This window comes from Podarcis liolepis (genome assembly GCF_965112155.1).
Source record: "Podarcis liolepis genome assembly, chromosome: 4".
Lineage (NCBI taxonomy): Eukaryota > Metazoa > Chordata > Lepidosauria > Squamata > Lacertidae > Podarcis > Podarcis liolepis.
In genome coordinates this window covers 61,719,389-61,742,871 of record NC_139558.1, presented here as the reverse complement: position 1 = coordinate 61,742,871, position 23,483 = coordinate 61,719,389, and the positions used below count along the sequence as shown (strand labels likewise).

General features: G+C 38.6%; 2 protein-coding genes across 8 annotated transcripts in view; one reads left to right on the top strand and one right to left on the bottom strand.

Moving 5' to 3' along the window:
* The window catches only part of ROBO1 (roundabout guidance receptor 1), a 571,660-nt gene extending 550,693 nt beyond the window's left edge, over nt 1-20,967 (top strand). For all 4 annotated transcript variants that reach the window (XM_083498490.1, XM_083498489.1, XM_083498492.1 and 1 more), the window contains 5 exons: nt 983-1,389; nt 5,229-5,381; nt 15,863-16,171; nt 18,271-18,467; nt 19,314-20,967. In XM_083498490.1, the coding sequence (XP_083354616.1) occupies nt 983-1,389; nt 5,229-5,381; nt 15,863-16,171; nt 18,271-18,467; nt 19,314-19,328 (1,081 nt within the window). In that variant the 3' untranslated portion in view covers nt 19,329-20,967. The remainder of the gene's footprint in view (nt 1-982; nt 1,390-5,228; nt 5,382-15,862; nt 16,172-18,270; nt 18,468-19,313) is intronic.
* LOC310704788 (uncharacterized protein) overlaps nt 1-23,483 on the bottom strand; it is a 138,434-nt gene that overhangs the window by 83,557 nt on the left and 31,394 nt on the right. The gene's annotated exons all lie outside the window — the stretch shown is intronic.

The window sequence follows — 23,483 nt, the reverse complement described above, 5'->3', positions numbered from 1 at the left end:
TGGTAGATTTTTTTTAAAATGAACCATATGGAGAGAATGAATTTTTTAAAAAACTTTATAACTTTTTATCCATAATGCTGTAACATTTTGTGTTAAGATGACATTATGAGTTTTCATAACCAGTTCATTTTTTAAAAGATACAGTCAAACCTTGACTCCCAAACGCCTCTGTTTTGGAACGTTTTGGCTCCCAAACGCCAAAAATCCATAAGTAAATGCTCCGGTTTTCAAACGTTTTTCGGAAGCCAAATGTCCGACACAGCTTCCACTTGAGTGCAGAAAGCTCTTACAGCCAATCGGAAGCCATGAATGGGCTTCTGGAATGGATTACATTCGACAACCAAGGTTTGACTGTACCAGAGTGTATGCTGAATAAGAATACAACAATTTATTGTAAACAATGGATTCATCAGTGGCTATAAGTCTTGATGGCTATATGGACCATCTAGATGAAGGGAATATTTATCTGAATATCAATTCCTAGGGAGGAACCAAACAGAATTTTTACTGGCTGTGGGCTTTCTGAAAGCATGTGGCTGACCACAGAAGAGAACAGGATGCTAGAGTAGATCTTTTTCCCCAGGCATATCATGTAATCTTCATTAAGCATAGAGTGAGCATTTGAAGCAGGGTGCCTGACTATGTGAGCACCGCTGCCCAAATTATAGCAAGTAGTTCAACAGGGCACACCTCAAGTAATCCCCCTAAATTCTATTTGGTTCCACTCTATCTGATAAGTCAACTGCATTTGACAACACTGAATTCAGAATAGTGTTTCCTATAACAGTTTAAGAACAAAACAAAAAAAGTCTGTATTCTAGTAATTAAGGAAGGTGATATTACTTTTCTACTTTAGTAGTCAACCATTTCCAGTTTCTAAAAGAAATAAAAATCAGTTCAAGACTCAATAAAATAGGAAATTATAGCTGTATATATGTTTTGTTAATCTGTAACCATTTCTAACTATCTTTTACACACACAGACGTCAGCCTGTGAGCCCTCCTCCGCCTCCAAGACCTATCTCTCCGCCACATACCTATGGTTACATTTCAGGACCTCTTGTATCAGACATGGATACTGATGCACCAGAAGAGGAGGATGACGCAGACATGGAAGTGGCCAAGATGCAGAACAGAAGGCTTCTTTTGCGTGGTCTTGAACAGACGCCAGCCTCAAGTGTAGGAGATCTGGAGAGCTCTGTGACAGGTTCCATGATCAATGGATGGGGTTCAGCCTCAGAAGATGACAATATCTCAAGTGGACGGTCTAGTGTTAGCTCATCAGATGGATCCTTTTTTACAGATGCAGATTTTGCACAGGCTGTTGCTGCAGCAGCAGAATATGCTGGTCTCAAGGTAGCAAGGCGTCAAATGCAGGATGCTGTGGGAGGTGAGGCTTCTTCACTGCTATCATATATTTAATCAGGGATTCCCAGTTGATAAATGATTAGCTGTAATCCTAAGCAAATCTTTCTGAAATACTGTCCCTATGTGAATCCTGTGCACATGTCCAAGTTTCATATAGAGAGTAATAGAAATTCCCTTGTAGTATATAGCCATCTCAGCAAAGCCCATCATGCTTGTGTGATTGTTTTAACTGTGCTACACTTTCAATTCAAATGAATACTTTTCAAAAGTACACACTGCATAGATGATTTTCTCTTACAGAAGTTAGCCAGGAGCCTAAGCTTAAGCAACACCCCTTGTCATTCCAACCCATGAAATCAGTGCAAACGTAAAATATATGTTCATAAAAGTAATAAATAGGCTGCAACAAACACAGTTAAAAATCTTGTACCAAATACACACACACATACACACACACTGTGCAAACAATAAAAACAAAACAAGGTTATAATGGGAAGAGGACTAAATAAAAGACTGAGCAGCAAAGAACATGATTGCCCCCGACCCCAAAGGAAGTAAAGTAGGGAACAAGTGGAGACAAACCTGTCTCCATCCAGGAGCAACATCACTAGTGCTATTCTACCCTATTTCTTAAGAACACAGAATGTTGCTTGCACAAAATGAGGCCACTGATCCATGTAGCTCAAGTGCTGTCCACAGTAACTGGCAGTAGCTTTCCAGGGTTTCAGATATTTGAATCTCAGATATCTTGCACACAAAGTGGATGCTCCACTACCGATCTACAACCCCTCCCCAGAATGGTCTTTTATAAGGTATGAAATTCACTGTGCACCATGGTACTAAATGAGGAAGAACTACTAGTTTTACTCACTCCACTCTTCCATAAGGAACGGCTTCTCCTTTCCCTTTAATAGAAGTGGTACCTCTATATTCTTGTGAACACAGGCCCTCAGGGGCCTCTTATCAGCAACTCTATGCTTTATTGAGTTGATGTGGAGAATTGTTATGTGATCTCCATGATTTCAGTAAAACGAATTCACCAGGCAATCACATTTCCTAAGTGCTGTACATATATTAAGCAGTAAGACAGTCCTTTCCAACAGAGTTGGAATCTAAGCGGTACGATGCAATAGGAATGGGGAGGAAAAAGAAAAGGAAACCATTGGAGCAACTGCTCCAGGATGAAGCCAGGTTGACCTCCTCTTGCCATGATGCCCTTGGGAGGCAGGTGGCAGAGCTTCCCAATGGCCCTAGGTCACCTGAATGCTGTGAAAAGCTAGAACATTTCTTCCTTCAGCTCTGAACTCCTAGGTAACTGGCAGTTGGAGCACTTTCACACAGCAGTGGGGGATGCCACTGCAGCTGTTATGGCTAATGACTGTGGCAAGGCTGGTCAAAAAGTATAGTATAGTGCATGTACTTTGCAAGGCATTTCTTTCTATGATGTACAATTAAAGTAAGTAGTTACAGTGTTGGACTTGGACTATGTTACCCTTCTTGATCAGCCATAAAACTCAGGAAGTCGCTTTCTCCTAGCTAGTGGCTGGGGCAACCCAGTCAGATGGGTGGAGTACAAATAATAATAATAATAATAATAATAATAATAATAATAATAATAATAATAAAAAATAAATAAATAATTTAAAAAATAGTAATTGTTATTGTTATTACCACCAACCTCATAGCCGAGTTAGAATAAAATGGTGGACCTCATAAGGGCCTCTATGAGACGATGATGATAATGATGACAATTAATTTAATTTATTAGTCACTTGCCATGTAAAGATTCTCTTAAGCTACTTAAGAAAACTTTAAAAGCATAACACAAAATCAGAAGAAGAGCAACATGTTACAATAAAAACCATACAAAAATCTATGGAAAAGATCCAGAAAAACTTTATTTATTGACGTGATCTACTGCTAAACATGATCTACTGCTAAACATGATCTACTGCTAAATAAGGCATGGCCTGGTGTACACTTTTGATAACAAAGGTAAAACTATAAAGCCAAAGTTAAGGTATATAGTTTTAGATTTTTTAGGCTCTCCTTTGCAATCTAAGCAGTCTCCTCAATGGGATAGTCCGCACTTGTGCTTTCTAGTACTTAGCAAATAAAAAGAAAGAAAAAAGATATGTGTAGTGAGGAAACCGCCTCCCATATTTTCCTCACTTGCTTCTAACCTTTTAAGCTGGAAACATCTAAACAACTTTTTCCCACAATATAAACAGTCATAGCATTTCTCGCCTATGTGAGTCCTCTGGTGTACAAAGAGGGACACCTTCATGTTGAAGCACAAGTGTAAATTTGCTATGGGTTACCTTGTGTGCCTCCTGCAAGTCTTTCCCCACACTCTCGTTTTCCCCCGATTCTCTGGTGCCTTGTCAAGTTGCTTTTATCATGAAAGCAACTTAGATGAGAGGTGAAATAAAAATGTGATGAATCTATCCACCCACAAGAAAGAACATGCTACAGTATTTATAACTTTTTCTCTCTAGCTTTTTTCAATGGTAAAAACCACTGCATTTCTATTTTGTGCCAAAAAGTAAATACATTCCAAACTGTCTTAGCAATTCAAAACTATGGTAATTGTTGGTGACACTTTAAGTAGCAGCAGCAAAGAAATCCTAAGCCTTGGGACGATAACAAATATATCAACGAAAGCTTCATTGGGGTGGCAACAATTTCAGTGGTTCCCTAGTGACAAGTACTGAAACTTAGGGTTGGTGAAGATCAGGTGGAAGATCAAGTGGAAGAACCTGGCAGGCACAGGGAGGGTTTTCTTTGATGGTACCATATTTTTCACTCTATAGGACGCACCTTTTCCCCTCCAAAAATGAAGGGGAAATGTGTGTGCATCCTATGGAGCGAATGCAGGCTTTCGTTGAAGCCTGGAGAACGAGAGAGGTCGGTGCGCACTGACCCCTCTCGCACTTCAGGCTTCAGGAAGCTATCCGCAAGCCTTCGGAGCGTGGCGGGAGTTCCCGCCGGGCTCAGAAGGCTTGCGGATAGCAGCAAGCTCTGGGAGCGAAGCGCTCCTGGACCTGTTCTGGGGGCTGGGGTCGGGGGAAGCTCAGGCCCCCAGACTGGCAAGCTCCAGGAGCGACGGTGAGGTTGCGCGCAACTTCGCCTTTGCTCCCAGACCCGTTCTGGGGGCTGGGGTCAGAGGAAGTCCGGGCTTCGCCCACCCTAGCCCCGCAGCTAAAAAGGAAGCCAAGACAGCAAGCGGGATCCATCCCGCTTACTGTCTTGGCTTCTGCCAAAGCCGCGCTCAGCCTAGCCGGGCTGGAGAGGTTGTTGGCGGCTAAAGAGGAAGCCAAGACAGCCAGCGGGATGGATCCCGCTGACTGTCTTGGCTTCTTTGCTCTTTGTGGCTGGGGGGGGGGGGGGATAAAAAAAATTCTTTATTTCCCCCCAAAAAAAACTAGGTGCGCCCTATGGTCCGGTGCGCCCTATAGAGCGAAAAATACAGTGTATACAGGTTTTAGGGAATGTGACAATTGTCCAGTGTTAGGTGGTTTGAGAATGTTATAATATGAGTTATTATAATCTGATTTACCTTGGAAGGTTGTTGAAAGAACTGCAATCGATAATGCATGTGAAATCATTTCAACATTTGAAAATGATATATAAATGTTAAATAGTACAATGTTTATCTTGGTGCTGTTCCTGTCAATTTAAATGTGTTTTGCTCTGTAAAAGTTCTGGATAAAAAAAAGCCTTGTATGTTTATATTAATGTGACATTGAATCTAAATAATGCTAATTATATAATTATATTTTTATTTACAGAATCGAAAGACTATTCTAGTTTCAGAGATAAAGTAACAAATTATAACATTGTGTGCCTCTTTGTTTCCAGGTCGTAGACATTACCATGCCTCGCACTGCCCCAGACCCACTAGCCCTGTCTCTACTGACAGCAACATGAGTGCTGCTGTAATTCAGAAGGTACGACCTGTCAAAAAGCAAAAGCACCAGCAAGGACATCTACGAAGAGAAGTCTACACAGATGGTAAACACTATGTTCAGATGTGCACACTTCTAGTGCAAATACTGTATTTTTGCAAAGCTTACAGTAAGTTACATTAAGTGAAAAGTAGCTGGCGTTTCCTGATGCTATACATATTCAGCATAGCCTATCATAACCATCATTTCTGTTTTCAGTCTGTCCTGAATTCTCCTGTACACACATACATTAAAAGTGCATTTGTTTTCTCTAATACCCTAATGAGCCATTAACTGTCACTATTTTTTTGAGAGAAGACTGCAAATGGGTACAATAGTGGAAAATAATACATGCATGAGATTAAAATCTTCATTAAAATAAATCCTCTGTAGTGTAATTTTTCCCATCACAGAAACAATTTAGCATTAAAATAGCAGGCAGCAAAATCGTTGAATTTTAATCCTAACCATAGTATTGTTCCAAGAGGTTACTTTGTGCACCAAAAGGCAGAATCTAATCATCTCCTCTCATGCCTTCACACACAATATCGACTCCTGCTGAAAAGGTAATGCTTGTATTCTCTGGGGAGTATAGAAGGATAATGCAAACATTGTGATGTTGTCTAGAGAGAGCCTTTAATGAAAATGCCTCAGGAGGGCCAGCTTTTATTAAACCACCACCTTTCAGTTTTATAAAACAACCAAAGGGCTTTGTTGGAAATTCATGTAAGATTTACCCATCTTGTCAAGTTTTCTAAATTCACTAAAGAGGAGGGGTTGCCAGCAGCAGTGGCATCATTCCCCCACCTCCTGGTTCTCAACAACAACAATCTGATTAGGACTTTCATTACCAGTCAGAAATTTTTCAAAGAGGGGCATCATTTGCCATTATCATATGAAAGCCTAATATTATAGATACTTATCGAGGGTTACAAGAAGGGGTTTTCAAGCCACTTCTCCCTGTGATTCCTGCCACTTGACAAAAAAATTTAATACAAAGCGCACAGCATGATGAGCAAAAGTAATTTTGCAATGAGTGGTTGTCCATGCTATTATCTGTACTTTATTCTGAGTATTTTCTCTACTAGCATCTATCTGATATTAGACTACATTAAATACTGGCATGACACAATGCACCTGGGCCTCTTGGCTTCTGCCCAGGCTCCTTTTGTCACTGAAACTGAATTGTCAGAATATTATCTGATTTCAAGAGGTTATTAAAGCAGTTTTGTGCATGCTTGTTTATTTGGAGGGGTTTTTTTGTTTTGCTTTTTGGAAAGTGAGAAATGCATGGTATAAATCCCAGAACTATGCCACTAAGTTTATATTTATGGAACCCTTGTAATGGCTTTTTGTGAGAATTTATAGATGTCTTAACAGGTTTATTAGTTTTAAGTGGGAGCCCCTATGTGAAAAATTGAGTAAGCATCAAACCGTGATATGAAAACATCTGTGCTGGCTAGAATACCAGAAAAGAAATCTTGTCCAGAGCTTTATATAGTTATTTTAGTTTTGGTTTTTTTCTAAAAGAAGAATTAAATAACTGAGCTGCATTTGTTGGTAATTTTCTATTAAAAGTTTTTATACTATGCTAGTCTGCATAGCACTGTAATTTACAAAATTGCAGCTGTTCTGATAAACTTAATCAGTATGTAGTTTGTGTTCTAGTGCATGTGCTTATTTTAGCACATTTTATAATTAGACATGAATTTCCTTGAACCTGTGTGTGATAAGGTGGTCCAGAATATGTAAGCAACAGGAATATGTAGCAACAGGAAGTTATTCTCTGATAATTGAAATAGTAATAAAAACTGGCTATTTGATTATTTTTGGATAGAGTATCTATCACACTGTAAAGCAGACAGCAAGTGCATTAAAGTAATACCTGAGTTCAACAGGGTATGGCATCATATACAGTGGTGCCCCGCAAGACGAATGCCTCGCAAGACAAAACTCGCTAGACAAAAGGGTTTTTCGGTTTTTGCGTTGCTTCGCTAGACGAATTTCCCTATGGGCTTGCTTTGCAAGACGAAAACGTCTTGCGAGTTTGTTCGCTTTTTTCTTAAAGCCGCAGTTGCGACGGACCGTGCTTCGCAAGACGAAAAACATCGCAAGACGAAAAGACTCGCGGAATGAATTAATTTCGTCTTGCGAGGCACCACTGTAGCTAATTCCCTCCCATAAGCGGGAAACAGTAAAGAGACATGTTTGAAACATTTGACCTTTACTAGTTACCCAAGAGTTTCTTGTATTTGATGACATGCTGAGATTTATTTCTTTTCAGAATAAGAACAGTGCTTTAAAAAAAAACTTCTATTCAACAATGAATGCAGTAATCTACAGGAAAGCAAAAGTGTTTGCTACAGACCAGCCTTTTGATGATAATAATACTTTTGATGGAGGATACTGATTACTTCATCATATTAACTTGTGTATTTAACCAAAGTTTAACAAATATTTTATTTATTTTTCATTCACTCATCTTTACAGGTCCAGCTCAAGCTTTTCTGATGCTTGAATTGGAGCCCAAATGACATTTTCCACTTGCCAACCCCCACTAGGGCCAATACTTGGGGGGGGGGGAATCCTATCTCTCCCCCCCCCCATGGTGCCAACTAAAGCTAGTAGCTTCATTTTATTACATTGTGGGGCCAACTTTGTCATTAAAATTGGCTGAAATTACTACGCTTAGCAATGTACTTACAGTACTACATGGATGGTCTCTTTCAGAGGGTGATGCTTGGGGAGTGGTGTTCGGCCCAGGGAGCCTTCAATGTGGGCTTCTGCAGGTTTCCATTTTATCCCCATGCTGTTTGACATCTGCGAGAAACGACAGAGTGGGCTCATGTGGAATTTTTTTCTCAGCAATATGCTCCTTTACGTCTGCAGATGTGGGCAATGGATATGCTGGACTGCTGTCTTACTTCAGTAATGGACTGGATGACAGCCAATAAGATCAATCCTGATATGGCTGAGGCACTCTTAGTGGGTGGTTCCTTAGACCAGATGGATGGGAGGTGGCCTGCTCTTAAGAGAGTTAGACTCTCACTGAAGGAGCAGGTCCATAGCTTGATGATGATGATATAATAATTTATTATTTATAGCCCGCCCATCCTGCTGGGTTTCCCCAGCCATTCTGAGTGGTTCCCAACAGATTAAAAACAGAATAAAACATCAAACATTAAAAAAATCCCTAAACAGGGTTGTCTTCTAAAAGTCAGATGGCTGTTTATTATTGACATCTGATGGGAGGGCGTTCCACAGGGCAGGCGCCACTACTGAGAAGGCCCTCTGCCTGGTTCCCTGTAACCTCACATGTTGCAGTTGGGGCATGGGTTTTGCTTAAAATATTGTGAGTTGCCATGGCAAAAAGTGACCAATAATAATGACAATAATAAATGTTTCTTCTTGCTAGTGTATAAGTTTTATTTAATAGTGGTTTGTGGAAGACTGGGGACCCACAAGTGATATTAACTTTCCTGAATTTAGTTTACACTCTTAGGCATACTCAATATATTAGATGCTTCATTGAACAATTTACTTACATCATTTACCTTTATAAGAAGTTACATTGAGATTTTCTAACTAGAAAAGAAATTAGAAGCTCTTTTGACACTAGGAATGATGGGAATTGACTACAAGCCCCAGCATCATTATTACCCCGGCAGGAAAATATTCTACACACACGATTTTCCAGGGGACAGAGAAGCACACAGGACCTCTTCTACTTGCTACTACCTTCACTTGTCCTCAAAGCTTTCCCACCTTGGTGCGGGGAAGGTAGCAAAGGGATGGCCAGTAATTATTCCTAAGTGTTAGCCAGTAATGTTCACAGCGTATGATTGGTTTTTGTTTCATGACTTTTGTGCTTGTCCATCACTAATTCTGTGTGGCTGGATGTTGTGTCAGTTGCTGGGCTAATTTATTTTTCATGGTTTTTTATTATTTCAAAGGCCACAAAAGGTCAGCATTTTTGTGCTTATTCACAGCTATTGTTCCTCAAAAGGCTGCTGCTTCAGTGATTTTTAAAAATTATTGCTGTGTTCCCAATAAGTTCAAGCAAGTATGCTGTTACCACAAGCCGATATAACCAATCAGATATGGCTACATGGTGAAGTCAATGAATGTATATAAAGGCACATTACACACACTTAATTGTTTCACCTTGTTGCTGAGCAGTGATGGAACAAACACCTGGATTTTAAAAAGCTTTTACTGCTGCACAACAGTTTCTTGGTTCTGTTTAGTATTCCATAATATACCCCCAACATTTTCATTGAATTGTTGCAAAATACTACACACACACACACACACACACACGGAACGGCACTTTCTGAGAGTGCAAGAAAATATTGAAGAAATTCATATGGTTCAGCTCAACAAAACTTACATGTTGGATTCTCATTTGGTAAAAACCCCTTCACATTTTTATTTAGAAGTTAAAGATAACCAGCTTATATACTTCCATTTTCTTAAGCAAACTGGTGGGAACTTACCACCAGGCACAAATTTGTTAATTGAGAATGGCAGGTCCCATGGAATATCTGGGAAAGCCATCATTAGCTTAAGTCTTTGAACTATGGTTGTTTGGATTTTATTCTATCACTAAGTGCAAGCTCTCACAAGGTCAAACACTGAGGTAAAGTGTAATTATTTTTATGGGAACTGCAGTCTTCAAAAAATTTGAAGGACAGAAACTTACAGCATTTTTATTTATTTACTTACTTATTGTTTTTAGCAAAATTAATATACCATTTGGTGGCGAGATGGCTCAGGTGGCTGATGGTGGGCAGCTCAGGAACCCTATGCCCTCTACTCCAAGGAATCAGGGTCCAAGAAGAGGTGCTTTTGCCCATATACCCAGGGGCTGAGGGGTCATAGCACTCCACCTGAAATTGTGGTCTTGGATGGTTGCTCTGATTTGCTTTATAACAGGCTTCCTCAACCTCGGCCCTCCAGATGTTTTGAGACTACAATTCCCATCATCCCTGACCACTGGTCCTGATAGCTAGGGATCATGGGAGTTGTAGGCCACAAACATCTGGAGGGCCAAGGTTGAGGAAGCCTGCTGTATACCATAGGGTGATCCATAACCCAGAATCCACCCTGCCCAACAATCAACCAGTAGCCAGGTTGGTTGAGTCAGGATTCACTCCCAATGCCCATGCCAAAATCTTCTGACATCTGTTATCAAAAGGTTGTGGCCTGTTCAAATCCCAAGAGGATGTCCTATGATTATTATATCTGTGTCTTGGCCTCTCTGCTGGCCATGGGCTCAATGTGCCTGGGCCCACAACATTTGGGCTGAGCAAAAACTTTATTACTTATTTTTTAGCAAAATTTATATACTGCTTGACTGCAACAGAACCTCTATGTGATTTACAAGAAATACTAAAATAATGACTAAAATAGTTAAAAATGAGTTATTAAAACATTTTAGAAACAATTGAAAAGAGAAGGAAACTAAAAAGAGAATAAAACATGTCAACATCTATGTGTTTGGATATGCTTGCCTTAACAAAAATGTTTCAAAAAGACACCAAAAATAATACAGTTGGTTACTGTACAGGCAGAAATAGCCTTCTTGGGTTTTGGATTGACACATTTTTACTGATTCAAGGGATTTGTGATCTATATATTTATATATAGAGCTATATGTACTATTGTATCTTAAAAAATATATCACAGCAGTTTACAACAATATAAAAATATAAAACAAGACAATAAAATAATGGAAAGTTACCAATCTGCAATATCTTTACATGCAAAGTACACCCAGCTAAGAAATTCAAACTGTTTTAGAAGTGGAAATAATGTATAACAATATACAACATTCCAGTTTTAGACTGAAAATATATCTTATATGAAACTATTTTAATTTTCTTTGACTCTTACACTTGGAATTATTTCACATATCTATTTGCATTTTCCTCTTTCAATTTTAAACTGCCGGCTGGGTTGATTTTTCCTCCCCCAAAATTATTTCTCCCATGGTTCCTATAGCCTCTCATTTAAAGTGTTGAAAATTCACGTAAGGAAGATTTTCCCTGTAGGACATGCTATAAAATAGCATCGGTTAATTGTTTTTCTTTAAGCGGGTAACAATGCAGCAGCAATATGCAGACATGTATAAATGAAATAGTTGAGCACAGCTGACCTTTTCTAGTTACCTCTGGGTTCCATATATTGGTTTGATGTCACTGTGTGATTTATTTTTTATTTCTCACCATGGAGGCCTCCATTTTCTTTTTTAATAAGTAAGTGTGCCAGTTTGCAGCAGACAAGGCAGATTGATTCTGGATTTTCTCTGTGATTTGAGCTGTTAAATAAATACTGCAGAGGTGAAATAGTGTTGACCTCTGAAAAGTTTCCTTTTTTGATTTGAAGGATTCCTCTCAGCAAGGAATGGTTGGTTGTAATGAAAGTTTCTCTACCTTCTCTGCAGGTTGTGATAAAGCTTTCTCTAAAGAGCATATCACTTTGTGGTGGCCATTACTGGCATACATCAAATTGTATTTTTAACCAAAAAATTGCTACTAGGCCACTTTCTCTTTAAATACTATCAGCGTTCTGTTTAATCGCTGTGTGTCACAATATACCCCTGGTCATACGTTAAATCGAAGAGTTGGAGATTGCCTAATTTTTAAATGCCTGTCCTTATTACTGTTACATGGGCTATCTTCAACCACATTTTATTATCAGTAGTCTTTCTTCTTGGTCAACATTAGTTCCTTAAAAAGGAACCATAATTATGGGGACACCTGGGTGTCCTTACTGACTTCCTATGTGATTCTATGGTTTCTGTTCATTGGAAAAGTAGGTAATATGCATGTACAGAACAATGTGTGCTTGGTCTTCCTCTATTAAAATGAATTAGCAAGGTCTTGCCTGCCGAGGAAGCTATTTGCAAGGTTGGTTCTTGTTTTTCTGTCTCTAGCCTATTAAGTAGACTCTTGTGCAATCAGACACTAATGTATTTAAAATATATTCAGGATTTTGTAAGAGCTAAGCATTTGAGAGATGGGTGCATCCCTTGGGATTTATGAACAAAATGATGAATTGCATCCAGTGGCATCTCTCCACTGATGTAAGGCACTTTGATTCAGTAGGGCCTCCGTCAGCAGTACAGGGAGATAGGTGCCTTTTACCAATTCCCCCTTCAGCACTCAGTGTTTCTCCTAGCCTGCTCCAAAGGTTTGTAGGATCCTTTGAAAGAGAGGGTATGGGGAATCAGCAAAATTTGTCTCCATCTGTACTCTGCTGATGGAACCTTCCATGGGATCAAGCCAGAGGACATCACTGGATACAATTTGATAGCTCTATTAAAGAATAACATCTAAAAATAAAGATAGCTGTTCAGTGAAATTTTAAGATAGTTCAAGTTCCAGCAAAATCTGTAGGACTATATTATACCACAGTGACGCGTTAACCAGCTAAGACTCCGGACCTATCTTTAACCCAAATCTCTAGAACTGGCACTACTCTTGATTTGCTTACAGAATGTTTGTCTTTCTTATTTTCTCCATAACTCCAAAAAGAAAGAGCGCTTGTGTTTTTCATAATTGTATAAAGAAGCATTTTGGACAGAGCAATTGCTGTGTAAGGCTGAGTAAAGCTACATCGAAGGTCCTTCTAAATAATTATTAACCTATGAAAATGTCTTATGGCACCTTAAAGGCTAACACATTTATTCTGGCATAAGCTCTTGTGGAGTAGAATGCCACATACTTAACACAGCTATGTCTCTGGAAGTAAAGAACTCTTCACACAATCTTCATCTTTCCAGTCACTTAATTCTTATTCATTTTGACCAACAAAATCACAGGTATCACTGAGCAGGATGGGGGTGTTATCTCCTCCTGGAAAGTTAGGACTCCAAACTGGCCCAGTTTTTAGCAGCATTATGGCAACCAACTATTCAAATATTTAGAAGTTTAAAAATAATTATTCTCCAAACTATAGTTGAGCTAGGTATAAGTTATAAACTTATAATCCCCGTGATGGGGTGAGCTCCCGTTGTTCGGTCCTAGCTCCTGCCCACCTAGCAATTCAAAAGCAGGTCAAGTGCAAGTAGATAAATACTCTCCAGTGAGAAGGTAAACGGCGTTTCCATGCGCTGCTCTGGTTCGCCAGAAGCTGCTTAGTCATGCTGGCCACATGACCTGGAAGCTGTCTGTGGACAAATGCTGGCTCCCTCGGCCTATAGAACGAGATGAGCGCGCAACCCCAGAGTCGTCCGTGACCTGACCTAACTGTCAGAGGTACCTCTAAATTTACCTCTGTATATAGCAGGCTTACAGTTCCAGCCTCTTTCAGCAGGAATTACAATATTTTAAATGCAAACTATGTCTTCCACGGCTGGAATTACTCCTATGGTACGTAGACACACACACACACACACACACACACACACACACACACACAAACGTACCCACCATATAATTGTTTGAAACAATTGTTTAAATGGTTTACAGTTTTTGAAAGTTTTAGTGCTGATCCTCAAGATCTGTTTGCATCATATCAATGCTTCCAATAACAGAAAGCCACGCTCATTTTTTCTCATCAGCTGTATAATAAACTTTTATTCATATGTAAAATAAAGTGGAGAACTGTTCTTTCTACTAATAAATGCCCTATAGACATTGTTGCTGTGGAGAAATTGTCACAGGTTTATTAGAATGGTTTCCTGTTATTTCATTGGCCTTTTTTATATTTCTTGGTACACATTCATAGCCAAACTATATCTGTGTTCTTTTAATTTTAATCTCTACAGTAGTGTTCACTGGCTCTCTTCTCCCTTTGTGCATGTTGGCTGACAGGAAATACCTGACAGACCCATTAAATGGAAGGCACAGCTGCTCTGAGATTTATAAAGCATTGTTATTTCCTTTTTGGGACACATTTATTGCAAACTGCAGGAGCAGGGATTTTAAAATTTCACTCTTCCTCATTGTGCAATAGATGCACTTGGGATGAATGCTTTACAAGCACATGACTATTATTTACACCTCTCATGGACCCATTTTCCACAGCCTGCTCCTTTTGATGTATACCTGTCATTGGCAACCAGTGCTCTTGATGCAAAGCAGCCTTGTATCTTACTTTCCTCAAGTGGGCTTTGAAGCCTTTCTGTACTTTTATGATACTGATGTGTGCTATTATGCATCACTTAACAGCATTTTTATTTTTAAGCTGTTAATTGTTAATGAAGGAACAGAAATAGCATGAAGAACACATAGCTGTATTAAAAAAAAGACTGTTTCTGTTGTTCTTTATATTCGAAAGCTATATAAAAACGAACATTGTTAGGTTCTTTGAAGCTTCAGTGATCCACTTTTCATTCCCTCCCTTAAGTGTCACATTTGTCTGCTTCTGAATGCCATATATCTTTTTTGCCAAGTGTATATCCAACATACAGACCTACAATCGAGACATTTTCCCTTCAATGAATACTATTTTAAAGTAGGATTTGCACCCAGGAAAGCCCTTGGCTTATATTGCCATGTTTCATACAATGAAATAACTATCCATTTTATCAATATTTCAGTATGTTTTTACATTTTACTTTATATAAACCAGTTCAAGCCCCAAAACAGTCTGAAGCACGGACAGAGGCTTACAATGATGGTTGAGCTCCATACCCTTTTTCTTTCACACCCCCACTCCTTTTCTAACTTTAAAAAACTATAAATCATACAAAGATGGCAATAAAATTGTTAACATGATAGTTAATAAAAAGTAGCATTAAGTAATCCCAGAAGAAGAGTTATAAAATCTCTTTGATGACTTTACATTAACAAGAACATTCTGTTATTTGTTTTACCCATGTATTCAGGAACATGTCACTATAATTGTGCGAGGTTGGAGAGCAGAGCCACACTCGCTCCCTTTCCAGTACTATTCACACATTCTAGCCATCTCTGTAGCCATCCTGAAACACATGCAGAGGCTGTACCTATGAGCAGAACTCTGTGCATGCTGTTGTCACTAGATTGATTTGGAAGCCCCCCTCCCGCCCCCCACTAACTTAGGGGTCTATTTTCTAAAGATTTTTTTGTACTTCTGCAAGCCTTGCATTTCCCCAAGCCTGCTCTGGTATATGAATACAGCGGTACCTTGGGATGCAAACGGAATCCGTTCCGGAACCCTGTTCGCATCCTGAACAGAACCTAAGATGCGACTGCGCAGATGCGCGCGTCACGTTTCGCTGCTTCCGCGCGTGGCGTCATTTTGACCGTATGTGCATGCGTGAGTGGCGAAACTCGGAAGTAACGCGCTCCATTACTTCCGGGTCACCGCGGAGCACAACCTGAAAATACTTATCCTGAAGTGTATTTATCTCGAGGTATGACTGTAGTGCTTTATAGCTACATAAGGATCTGAACTTACCAAATGTTTATGGCATTTAACTTCTCTTGGTAATTTCCTAACGCAGAGAGATAAAATTATTCTTAGTATTTCTACACATTTTGGAAGCTAAGAAACAAGTTGATTTAAATGATTTTTTAAAAATGATTTCAGCGATTTTCTCTTTTCACCCTTTTGTAGACCTACCACCGCCACCAGTACCGCCACCTGCTATAAAATCTCCCACTGCTCAGTCCAAATCTCAACTGGAGGTACGGTCCGTCATGTTGCCAAAGTTGTCCTCTATAGACCCAAGAACAGAAAGGGCAGTGGAAAGAAAAGGGCCGGGCTATAAGGGGAAAGAAGGAGCTGATGGCCGTCAGCATTCTGACATGCGGACAAGTTCAGGGGAGCGCCGAGAATCACAGGAACAGCAAAGTGAAGGCAAACCGCGAGGAAACAAAGCAGCAAGGCGAGATGGCACACCAGCAAAAACACATATTCTCCAAGGTGACTTGATACACTGGGCAAATGCTAAAAGCTTTTCCTGCAATAATGAAGTTGTCTCCTCTTAGTCACCCAACTAGATTCCCCACTGAAATGAAAGCTTAGAACTCTCTCTTTGTAATATAGGCACCTCCTGAAATTTAATAATATAAAACAAAACAAACAAAAAGGTAGAGCACCAAACTTTGCAGCTAGGAAATGTGAAGGAGAAAACCATAAACAAATAAAAACCTTTAGAAATCTGAGGTCTCCTATTCATCCAAACAGCACTGTATCCTGGCATCTCATGGTTACGGTAACCCCTGAAAAGTAGTTTTCATTGCATCTTAATCACTTATTTTCTGTCAAAAACTGAAGAGATTAGCTGTTTTTCTTCAGATTCCTAAAAGGAAAAGGTACGGCAATGCTAACTCAATCCTTTCTAAAAATGTGAAGAGCGTGATAACAAAAGAAAGGTAGTTTGGTTTCTGCATACTTAACTACACACATCAAGCTAGAACGCGTTACAAAAGCCATAAAGGACTCGTTCCAGACAAACATAATATATTTTTATGGCAGCCAGTAAGGCCTGATTGAAGAATGTGTATGAAGGTATCTATATAAGCCTTTGTAAAAGCTGTCATCAAATAAGCAAACCAGTCCTGATACTATCTAACCAGGGCACAAAACTACGAAATATAAATTTGGTAGTAAATTGGTTAAATGGACACAAAAGCAAGACAATGACAATGGGTCACAATAAAGTGAAGTCATTAGCAAGATACACCAAGAATGGTGCTGCAATTGTTGTTTTTCAATTTATATATCAATGGCATAAAAGCCGGTGGCAAAACTTAGTGGTGAAATTGGAAACACTGTTAATGTTTAAGTAATTTTTCACTTAAAAACAGTATTGACCTAGGCTTGTGTGTAATTTGTTAAATTCTGCCTTATCATTTAACTATGAGTTTGACCAAACTGTGGGAGGCAGTGGAAGACAGGAGTGCCTGGCGTGCTCTGGTCCATGGGGTCATGAAGAGTTGGACACGACTAAACAACAATCATTTAACTTCACTGTCACACAGAACAATTCATTTTCAGCTTCTTTGAAGCATGGTGCCACAATATACCTGAAAGTGATCACTACAGCCCTTGCAGATTATCCCACACACAGTGAGGAAGGGCTCATGATCATGCCAAATAGCCTTGCTTCCTTTAGCAACTGGGTGTCTGGCAGTAGTGTGCAAAACTCCTGCATTCAGCAGCCCCAGGAAATCAGGGCTCCAACCTGCCTTACGTATGTATAGCTGTACTGTATACAGACATAACCCTTTTCACACTTAACACTGAATACATGGCTGCCAAAAAGGTGTGGACTGAAGGTGCATTGGGGAAATGACTTCTTCTGACCTCTTCTTGCTCAACACCTTTTTTAGTCCACTATCCTCCCTTATCTCAATCTTCCACCACCATGCCCAGAGTCTCACTGATATTATATACCATCATTCTGGCTGTGTTTCCATAGACATTTGGATATAAGTTCGCTTGAAAACATAGCACAGAGACATGTGTATCCTTGCAAAATGAGAACAGCTAGGTGTTGGTTTTCAAAATCCTCCATTATCACACAGTTGTATGTGCATGTAGATAGCTCCACCCTTTCCCATTCACCCCAATGTACGCATTCATTCTTGGTCACTTGTTCTCCAGCAGTGTTGTACATAGTAGCCGCTCATGTTGAAAAGCATTCAGGCCAGCATCTTCTCTTAGCTTGTTAGTTTGCCCACTTCTATTCTGAGAGAGAAACATTTGGGAGCTTTTGTGTCATGGAACAGGTCGCAGCGAGTTCTGCCTAAAAAGAAGCTTATTCCTTTCCTTCCATTCTTTTTATAATAGCAACTCTTCCAGTGTACATCTGGAGGAGAGAGCAAAGAGATGTGCAGGCACATAGAATGTGTTGGGAGACAGACAAGTGTAATCAACTGCAATTTATATTTGCTATTTCCATTGCTCCAATGCTAAAACAATCACTTAAGTACAAATGCAGTACTAAAAGACATTGTGTGTTTCAAAAGGCTTTTTTGTCTATGGTAATATTAACACATGTGTAATTCTCTCCTTAGAGGATATTCTGCCATATTGTAGACCTACATTTCCAACATCAAACAACACTAGAGATCCTAGTTCCTCAAGTTCTATGTCATCCAGAGGATCAGGAAGTAGACAAAGGGCAGAACAAGCAAATCTAGGTCGAAGAAATGTGGCAGAAATGCAGGTATTTGGAACATATGAGCAAGGAGAGGATGAAGAAGAATTACAGGTAATATGTGTTTCTGATAGTCACTAGGGGGGAATCTTTTGTGAAAATACAAATGCTTATTCCTCAAAGCTAGTTTTCTTTTATCCCTTAATTGGTTAGTCTACAGAGACTTTAGATTTTTGGTCTCATCAGGTAAGTATAATCCCAACTGGAGCACTGTTTCATATCTATTTAATCTCTAAACCACTAATCTATGAGCTCCACAGAAATTTTAAGTTCTTAACTTTCGTTACAATTTTTTGTTGCTAATTATATTTAATATAAGGCACAATACAAAATTAATGCTGAACACAGCTTATCTCAGTAATTGTGCATGAAAATACTATATGATATCTTATTATAGAAATGAGGCAACAAAATATGAAATTCAAAGCATTATTACTATAGCAATATTATGATGGAAAGATGTACAGTGGTACCTCTGGTTGAGGACAGGATCCGTTCTGGAGCTGCAGTCAGAACCTGAGGTTTCCGCAACCGGAGGGACAGCTTCTACGCACACATGCACGGTGGTAGAGCACTTCTGTGCATCTGCGTGTGGCAAAAACCTGGAAATATACTTCCAGGTTTGCCGCTTACGTATCCCAAAGTTTACATAAGTGGAGGGATATGTAAGTGGCTGTATGACCGTAATTTGTATTTCCTAATTATATGAAACTTTTTAAAAAGTGTTTTTGCAGTGGTCAAAACTAAGCAGTTTTTAACTACTGCTTAAATCATAATCTACTATATTGTGAAACAAAATTATTTTAGTAAGTATATTCTCCAGAATAGCATAAATTATTCTGAGTGAGAAGGCAAGAAAATACCCAGAAAATACATCATGTGTTGTTGTTTTTTAAACAGGAAACTGAAAGCTGAAGAAGAGATGTAGTGTAACAAGTTTCTGAAATCTGATCAGAAAGATATCACTTAAGATGCCTCAAGTCTGATGATATTTGATGCCAGAAATAATGTTCAGTGCAATCAGAGTGTACAATTCCCCACCTTTTTATGCTATCAAAATCCTAATCTTTATTTTAATGTTATTTTAAAACCCTAAACTTAATGACCCTGTTTATTCACTTTAAATATCACACATTTCCTCTGTCCATGACAGCAATTAAACTGCTCTTTATGGTGCTACACTAGCTACTTCTTCCATTGTTAGACAGAGGGGGGAGCCTTAAGTTTGCTACCATTGTGGCCAGTGCAGTACAAGACAAGTATGTCACCAAACCAGTTCATAATCTTATGAATAAACTATCATTGATTGGACAATAGAAAATTGCAAAAAAATTAGAAGAGATATCTATGCAGATTTTCTAACCTTCCAGTGCTACTATAGGCTGCACTTGGGGCAACTAGCATTGTATTTTCTTCCAGTAGTCAGATTCCTTTGCAGCAAAAAGACATCACACAACTTGAGTTAGGGTAGTTTGTACTGTAAACACATACCGGTTTTTCAACCCCTGCCCCAAAAACTTTTAATTTGTCTGGATTCTATCATGCTTCATCTGGAAGGTACATTCTTCACTGCAAATGTTCTTTAGGATAGAAAGAAGGCATGTCGAAATGAACTTGGCAGTTCTATCACAAGTTAAGCTTATCAAATACTGAAGCGGTTGTTGGCCTCAACCAGTGCTACTGAAAACAAAAATATAAAAAGCAATGGACATTTTTAAAGCATCGCTGGGAAAGGACATCATCATCATGACTGGCCCAAATCTCAGACCTCTACTTTATAGTGTCAATTCACCTTAAAGAAGAAGTGCCACTTAAAGAAGTTATGTTTTGATCTTGGGATTGTTTGGGGGGGGGGGCGGGAGAGGGTTGATTTTTTTTTTTGTAATGCACTGTTTATTTTTTTATTTTTTGGTTTTAAAAGCACAATCACTAAACTTTATTTGTAAAACATTGTAACTATTAACCGTTTTTGTCTTATTGTAAGATGTTACACCTTTGTTTGTTTTTTCATATTTTATTAATGCTCTATGTTTATTGAAAGGTGACAGATGGTAATGGTATCATACCTAAGAATGGGCCATAAACTGAACACTTCCCGTTTTCTGGACTTTAAATTCTCAAGTTTGCTGTGGCCTATCTTGACATTGGATTTCCAATGAAATAGAGCCATTAGTTCCTTTTGAAATTACAGAATTATGTCCTTTGTCTGTAGATTTTTATGATCTCTTTTGTAATTATATAATTTCTTTGTCATCGGTGCTAATGGAAAATTGTGTGTTTGTTTATGGACAATTGTCAGGCCTAGCCGCAGTGGGGGGAAAGGAGTGTTTTGGTATTTACTGAGGGCTAAATTTTTTCATTTAGCTAATTTTTAAGAAATGGTTATAATAGAAAGGGCGTGCAGTACTGAGGGAACAACCATGTGATTAATGTTTTTCATTATGTTCATGTAAGAAACCTCATATTTTAGCCATAATTTTGCATACCGAGGATTCAATAATCATAAAAGTAATTTTTGTCACATTATTTATTAAAAACGTTCTCAAATACATCATCCTTTTTGTCATGTTTCTTGTTTAACCCACAGAATGTATATTTAGGAGCTTTCTCATTGTAATAATAAAAATAACACTGACAAATCAGATTTTATTGTACATCAAACAAATGCCAGTCCTATTTTAAAGACCCTTCCTTGTGCTCTGTGCTTCAAGACATTTTCTCCCTTTGTGGGAACACTTTGGTCTAAGTCACCCAGTGTCAGAGCTGACAGACAGCTTCTGCAACCGTGACCCCAAGTTCTGCATTGTATTTCGTGAGTAGCAACATTTCGTTATATGTGGTGGCGCGGAAGAAAAAGGTGCCTTCAAAAATAAAAGTGGGATGGAGCTAAAGCAGGTTCCATTTCATTACAACTAGACCAAAGATTCCTTCTCACTCTGTCCTGTGACACTTAATTAGAGAAACTGAGAATCAAGCCTGCCAGAAGCTTCTAGAAATGGCCAGTTTTACGATAGTTCAGAGAAAAAGCCATCCTTTTTCTAAGAATTGTCTTTAAAGGTGTAGAAAGACCAGGTGCACTGTAAATTGAAAGTAGCAGGATTCAGCCATTTCTAGTCATGACATTTAGTCATGCTTGGGGAAGATATGCTTTTGTATGTTTCTTAAGCATTTTCCCTTCGTTTTGTGCTTCTTTTTTTACTTACTGTTGGCCCAACTGGCCACCTTCATTGGTATTGCTGAAAGCACTTTGAATATTCCCTATTGACTTTTTGGTCTAGTCTCTGCTGAGATTAGGTAGGCAGTAGGTATAAGCTCCTTAGCGTTTTGTGTTGTTTATTTTTATTCTAGGATTTGCTTATTTTAGTGAATGGAATATAAATATAGGACACGGTGCATCTGTATGCACATACATCACTTTAGCATGTTAAGAGGAGGATATTAAATGCCGCAATGAAATACAAAATATATCCTTTTGGAGACTTTGGTAACCAAGCTGTCTTATCAATGTGTGTTTGTGTGTGTATGATTATATTCCATGATTTATAAAATATTTTAAAATAATACTCATAACTGGATAAAAGAAAGAAAGCACATTTTAAACATGTGCATCAATATTTCAATGTTGTATAAATTTTAGCAACATTAAAGCAAACATTTTAAGTACTGCTGAAACTGCACTTGAAATTGCAATATGATCTTTTAAGCATTCTACCACTGGAGTCCTTGCTGAAAATTACTTCATCTGATCTTATAAAATACACAGACACCCAAGCATGAAAGAAGGTTACTCTTGCATTACTAACATAAATAAACAATTGTTCATTGACGGGGAAGCAGCAAACCTCTTTTCAAAGCCATGAAATGTTTAATTGGTCTCTGGACATATTCCTGAGGAAATACTAATTGTGTAAAAACATTAGAGAATTAGTGTTTTTTTTATGGCATGGATTTCATTTATGTAGATGTTGGAGGCAACGTAGCTATGTGCTTTGACATTTTATGTTACTTGAAAATAAAATCACTAACGAATAATCCCAAACTGCTCATATAGAAACATTTGAGCCATCGCAAACAATCAGGAATGATTTCTGTTCATAATAGTTTTGGTGCAGGAAAAACAACAAATAAGGCTGAGGCACCTCAGAACCATGCACACCACAACCCCTCCTTGTGCAACTGTTGGCTGGGCTTCAATGAATTGGGGTGAACATGTTTTCTAGACCACATCTTGTTGAAGTCTCATAATGCTAGAGGTGAAGCTGAATGCTGGGAAATTCATGAAGACAAAAGGAGGGAATTCCTCACGCAGTGCATACTTTGAAATTCACTACTATAGAATGTGTATGAACTAAGACGGTTTTAAAGGGGGGTTAGAGAAATTCATGGAGGTTAAAGCTATCATGGTTAATATCAATATTATCTGCAGTATCAGAGGCAGTATGTCTCTGCATGCCCGTTGTTCAGTGGAGGGCAAGAATGGGAGAAGACCATTGTGCCCATGTGCTGCTTCGATTTCCCATAAGCATCTGGTTGGCCACTGTGAGAGCAGGGTTCTTTTTAGATTAATATGTTCTAATGCACATCTGAAAAGTTATCCAGTCCTTCCAAATACAATTCCTTCAAACTTCTTTAAATTGTTTTTCTTCCCTCACTGTTTACCCAGTGCAAGTATTCATGCACAGTTTGAAATAACAATCCAATTGTTAAAATAACTATTTCAAGTAGATGGTGCATACATTTTTATGGACATTTTTATATTACATTTGTTGAGTATATAAGTTTACTAAGTTTCTACAAATCTATGCAGCACCACAATCATTTAATGAGACATTGACTTGAATTTCCAGAGGCAGAAACATGCAAAATGCCAAAACAATTTTAAATTCTTATCTTTTCACATGTCTCTTTTATGCTGCAAGCCACCAGCTCTGTCCTATTGAATGGACTGTCTTGTTTCATTCTGGAACATATTCAGATATAGTATAGGAATCTCATATTTACTGCTAACAAGTTTTGCCAAAAAATTGTTTTCTTTTATCTCCAATAGAGATAAACATCTGCTTCAGAAAG